The 6000-nt window shown below is 53.9% G+C and overlaps 1 protein-coding gene across 1 annotated transcript; it reads left to right on the forward strand.

Moving 5' to 3' along the window:
* Positions 1–2699: 2699 nt before the first annotated feature.
* P884DRAFT_293020 (uncharacterized protein) lies at positions 2700–3628 on the forward strand (the record flags this gene model as incomplete). Its single annotated transcript, XM_069444197.1, has 4 exons — positions 2700–2783; positions 2994–3115; positions 3208–3272; positions 3339–3628. Exons 1-4 carry the CDS (start codon positions 2736–2738, stop codon positions 3626–3628), a joined length of 525 nt encoding a protein of 174 aa, XP_069296370.1. The 5' UTR covers positions 2700–2735.
* Positions 3629–6000: the final 2372 nt, after the last annotated feature.

Here is a 6000-nt window from a genome sequence, read left to right on the forward strand (position 1 = left end):
ACGAGCTAATGGCCACTGCATGATCAGCTGCCCCCCGGCGTGTCAGTCGATGCTATTCTGATACATATGTGGCAGGCTACTTGAACTCCACGTATGCCGTTGGCACTCCCGACGGTCTGGGGAATTCTCAAATAGGCGGCTTTGCCTGTCTAGGGCAGTACGTACTCGTATGTTCCTGGCTCTGGAGGCCACATGTATACGGGGCGGGTCTGTGTGCTCTGTTGAAGAGTGAGGTTTCGTACGGAGGTCTGGCGCGTAAGTGAAGTACTCTTACGCATTTGACCAAACGTCCTACGACGAGTATGCTTTGCAGAAGGGTCCCTCTTTTTGGAAACCCTCCTGAGAGGCTGTCCGCCTCAATGGTGCCGTGCTGGTAGCCTCGAGCTCTGTGCACGGCCCAGACGAGGCTCTTCCTCCCGGAGTGTGCTCGGCGCAGGTTCCCGTTAGTTGTTCAAACCGAGTCTGCAGAGAAGTACCCACAGACGGGACTCCCGTCCTTCTACGGGCCACAAAATGGCCGGCGCGGTCTGATGTCGACGTCAGCCCTCTTACATCGCTTTTGCCTGTTCAAGGCACAAGCGCCGATCCGAAGCAGGTCGGCCTCGATCTTGGCACGAAATAAGTGCAATACTTACCAAGTACAACACTCATAGGCCGTTAGCGCCCTTGGACCCCTCAGTTCTTTGTGTTTACAATCTCAGCCGCCACCGCGTGGTAAAATTGCCCATCGGCTGCTGCAACTCCCGAGACCCATATTTGGCATGATTGGTATTTGCTCAAGTTCCTTTTGTGTCTGCTGACGGGTTTGGTTTGCCACGGACAGAGGCCGAGAATCATCAGCAGACCAGCGCCGCTACGGTCGAGGACGACGGCGCGAGTATGAGTGCAGCTGCTTGTAGGTCCCTCGCGAAGTATCCAAGGTACCCTACCAGGCCAGTTAGGCTGCAATTTTTGGACAACATTAGAAAATCGGGTTCGCCCATCACGAAAGTGAGAGAAAGAAGGGAAGGGAAGGGGTTGTTCCCGTGTCTGCTCGTGCTGGACCAGCGAGAGATGCCGGCAACGACGGTACTCCAGAAGACGCGGAAGGGCGGGAGTACCTAGCGTGAGCGCGGCCGCCGGTGCTTGGTTGGCCTGCATTGGCATCAATTCGAGGGCCAATTGGGGCGTGCAAGTCATCCAAGGGGATCACGGTGCCAATGATGTTAAACGTTTTTCCCTGGCGGCCTCCAATGTCCCTTCAGCCTTTCCGGCGCCGGAGTGCAGCGGCTCGCATGGAGGGGCAATGAGGGGTTCCCGAGGGGCACCTGACATGGTTTCAAAACATCCGACCACTCAGCCACAGAGGGCTTCCTTTTGAGTTCGCCTGCATTCCGGGCCTGGCTGACCGACGTTGCTTCAGTTTTTGTTTTGGGCTGCAAGGATGACTTGTTCGCGAAATGTTGTTGCTTGTTTACCCTGGAAATGGCCGGTGCTTCGTCGGAGGCTGATTGAGCTGTTTCTGTCCAAACGCAGCAATGTAGCATCGAAAGGAGGGGAATTCTTTCCGAGTGCTATACCGTGCAATATGTTAGAGCCGAGCGGCGTACCTCGCGACCTAATTTGACGCTGCGTGGCTCAGTTGGGGGCCTCAATTTTGGTTCTTCCATTTCGCTGTCTTTTTCTTCAGATGATCTTGGTACTTCGTGAGAAACGGTGGTGCCCCCCGCTTGATCCCCCCAGTTTTTCTTTGTCTGGGGTTGAAGCGCTGGTCAGTGCACCATCCCAACAACCCAGCGTCTGTGCTCTGCCAGCCAGGGTTCATGGGTAAGGTAATAGTTTCCTTCCGTATAAGACTTCGATGATGGAAAGTTCAAATGTATCCTGTACGTGTCAGCCAATCTCGAAGCACATGTCAAAGTGTCAAATATCTGCTCTCCTTCTTCCTCATGCAAAGCAGGATCTCCATCAGTTCCAGGTTGTCAATTGCGATACTAGTACATAGCGCAGAGGCGCACTGTGACAGCACTGTGTCCATCGCAGATCCCTGGGATTCAAGGTTCTCCTCAATTTGCTGCTGGTTGACATGGTGAAGATCGTGTGACCTGGATGCGGTCGGTCCAGATCCAGTTCCAATTGCAGAATTTAGTGCACTGTAATACGTGTACGCTATGCTGGGCAATCAGAATCGAGCTTACTGCCGAAGCAAGTTCAAGTGCGGAATGAGCTGCTGTCTCAGGGGACAAAGTGCGGAAGGTTCGTGTATCGAGTATGTATGTACGGGTACACTACCTGCTTGCTGCGTGTGCTGCGTCGTGTGGTGTATTATACCTCACGTAGTGTACACAGTAGTCCGTACTGCGCACGATGTGGCGCACGAAAGCTCTCCGCACTCCTCGGCGGTATGACCACATGTGGTTATTCTGGGACTGTGGGGAACCCCGGTCGCCCCTCTTTCTTCGTGTACGGTACCAGAGGGTTCCACACCCGACCAAGGGCACCTGACCAAATTTTGGGCTGGAACCGCTTTTCTGACCCCCACGCTTTTTTAGCATTCCGATCCACAGCACCACCGGGCTCGATCCTGTCTCTCCCTGGTCGTATGTTCGAGTCTGAGAGTCGGGGATGGTGGTTAATCATCAATTTTTTTTTTTTTTTGGTTCGGAAATATTTGCCAAATTCAACCCGAACGGCACATCAGCGCCTTCTAGCTTCTTTCTACTCGTTTGGTATTTCTTGCCCGATCGGGCTCCACGATGCGGACATCATTTCATCTGCTCAATTCCACCAATTACGGTGTCCAGGTATGTAACCTAAATTCCGTCCAACTAATCCGTATTTTTCCTTTGCCTTTAACAAGCGAAGATTGACGCGAACACAGACGCCAATTTGCTCCTGCTCCGCGTTTACGTACTGCAAATAGCATTGTACGGATTACATATCCCAGACGAGAACATTATCAAGTCCGAGTGGACACTGTATTAGCTTTGAGGTACGACCTCTCCAATCCCCAGCGGTTGCCGTTGGAGGTCCTGTTTGCTTCCCCGTCGCCTGCGGGTTATTCTGGGTTTGCAAAGGACGGACCACAGAGCGAGATTCCTGCTCCCGACGATGAGGGCGGATGGCCCGTTCCAAGGTGCTCCCCTCTCTGGGCTGAGGGTCGAGAGCCTATCAGAGATCGCTACAGACAAAGGGGATTAGATGCCGCACAGCAACGGTGACGTGCAGATACCGAGAGCCTGGCTCGATCGTCGAACCCAAAACCGTGGGACCTGCCGAGACCCCGTGGTTTGGTTAGTGGCATGCACCATGGCAGATCGGTAAACGCCACAGAGCGCGGATGCTTGACAGTGTGGCAGCACGAGAGCCGGATATTTACGAGCCACTTGTTGCGAGGTGTGGGAGTCCCTCGGCTAGTGTACACGGAGGCCACATTGCCTTCTTCGGCCGATCCTCTCCATCCCCATTGGCTCGTATTCGCGCGGGGAACATCTCGAGTCTAAACGGTCCGGGCAGGTGGCTTCAACGAGGCGGATTCCAGGCGATGTGGAGGGAAATAGCATCAAGTTTCATCATTTTCGCCGCAAGTGCCCAACACCACGTGGTCGGCGCGATCAATGGACCACGAGAGCGCGAGTTCGCTGCTTAGCTCATGCGAGATCGAACGGAAAAGTATCTCGTGCAGCACGGCCCGCTGCCCTCATCCGATCGCTTCTCCCTTGTCGCTTGCCAAGGGGAGGACTCGGCGTGACCGTTACCCGATGAGTCAAGAGACGTGCGACGGTTGCGGCGTGGGTTCCTGACGGTTCCTCTCAAAGGAAGTCCAGACACTACCGTATTTGAACCAAGCCATAATCGAGACTCTCCCGTGGCATTGCCGAGCTTGTCAATCATCCTCTGAGCTCAGCCGATGGGCGTCTCCTGAGCCGTAACGACCCTTGATGCTTCAAATCTAATCATCTAGTACTCCGTCAATTGGTTCAATAATATCAGTTGAGGATCAAGGAGCCGCGTTTGTTGGCATTTGATATCCGTCGACTTCTAAGCTGGTGCGCAGCATATCTTCTCTTGTTCCACGTACAAGGCATCGATCTTCCGTGGTCACGCGACGGTTTTCGGGTCTCGACTGCACTTAGGCTCAGGTGTGTCCGGATCACTCACCGTAATATAAACGTTTGCTAATAGGCCGCGTGGCTGGGGAAGGAAAATACATACCAAGTACACTACTTCCGCAGAGCCAATCTGCGGAACTAACCCCTCTCCCCACCTAACCCCCCCCCCAAAAAAAAAAAACAAACCCAACCCAAAAAAAAAAGGAAAGAAAAAAGAAAAATAAACCCTCCAAGGGGCCGCCTCCAGTCTCTTTCTTGCTCTGGCAGACTGGCAATCTACGAGGTACATACGAAAGAACACGATCCCGTGTGTGGTTGTGCACTGCAGGGCGGGGGCGATCGGATACAAGGAGCTAAAGGATCCGTAAAACGTTAGTGCGTGATTCGATCCCCGACTGTATTTGTGACAATACTGACCCCGGAAACTCCGTCCAAGTGGCTGCCAAGCGCGGAGAAGGGAGAAGGGGGTTGGGGTCAACAGAGGCAGGCGACTGGAAAGAATTTGGACTTGCAACATCACTGAAACCCATGGAGCAACTACTACAACTACTACACTACTCCGTACACTATGTACATACGTAGTACATACATACCTTCGTACCGAGGCCGAGCTAGGGAGGCTTTCAGTGCAACAACAGTACGGATTACACATAGGAATCCGCAAGGAAGGCCATCACGAGCTCTGCGAAAACCTGACACGCCGACCAGTACGCTCCACTCTTACGCAGGACCTTGCGCCAAACAAAAACAAACACCAGTCGAGTTCCTGCACGAGAACTGCAGAGCAACCCCTGAGATGCGTCTCCACGAACGGCAAGGGCGGGAGCTAAGCATAAACGGAAACCCCTTTGTCATAGGCGCATGCACAGCGTGAGCGGGGGAGGGGCTCGACCGGGGATGCTCTCTGCTGATTGGCCTCTCTTTCCTGCGCCCGAGGGCCGCGAGGGAGAGCTAGGCGAAGTTATTGACGACCGCAGTTAGTGTCCCGGCTCAGAATTTCCACAAGCCGGCGGCTGTGAGTTCGTCGATCGGCACGGCTGGCAAGGGCTGACCTTTCGCATCGGACCAGCGATCGGGCGTTTGTGAATCCCCTACTTTGCGAGTATTCCTCCACCTTGGGCGGAAGACGTCGGGAGCACGAGGATACCTCTGAGGACGACACACGTACGGATTACCTAAGTACAAGTACGAGGTGGTTGTATATACGGACGTACATAATCCGTACACTACATTAGCTGGATGTGGAAACGAAGGTAACGCGACCCGCCTCGGCAGTCATCGGGTTAGAAGAGAAGGGGGTCGAGAACGGTGGATAATGATGAATCCAGAATCACCAGGTCTCCCGACACCCGATCCGGTCACCGCCGATTCCCGACCGGCAACCATCCGGGAGCCCCGACCGCATAGTGTGGGGGGGGGGAGGGGGGTGTGGTTCGGACACGGCAACGGCCAAGAAAGCTGACTACCGGTCGATGATGACAACGATGCACCGGCCCTGGGAAAAGAAACAAAGAGAAAGAACAGCCGGACCGCAAATTTGCAGGCCGCTTCGAGGCACGCGATATCCTCATTCCTGATTTGCACCCCGGTTGCGAGCCATTGGCCAATTCCAGCTTGACCCCCACGGGTGGCCAGGGGCACTCAGACCTCATCTCACCGACCGTGGGACGGCCGACGACAAGGAGCAGGGCCGGAATCGGAACAAGGTCCAATATTTTGCTTCCCAGCTGGAGTTTTTCTTGCCAGCGTCGAATGAACTACAAGTGGTTATCGATTCCGTTGTTGTCCCGCTTCATACCGAAGAAGAGGCCAAGTATCCTCATGACTGTGGCACTCTCTTCTCTCTCAATGCTCGCGGCCAAGGACCTTTTTTTTTTTTTTTTTTTTTTTTTTTTTTTTTTTTTTTTTT

The sequence above is a fragment of the Thermothelomyces heterothallicus genome (genome assembly GCF_042370625.1).
Source record: "Thermothelomyces heterothallicus CBS 202.75 unplaced genomic scaffold P884_scaffold_16, whole genome shotgun sequence".
Taxonomy (NCBI): domain Eukaryota; kingdom Fungi; phylum Ascomycota; class Sordariomycetes; order Sordariales; family Chaetomiaceae; genus Thermothelomyces; species Thermothelomyces heterothallicus.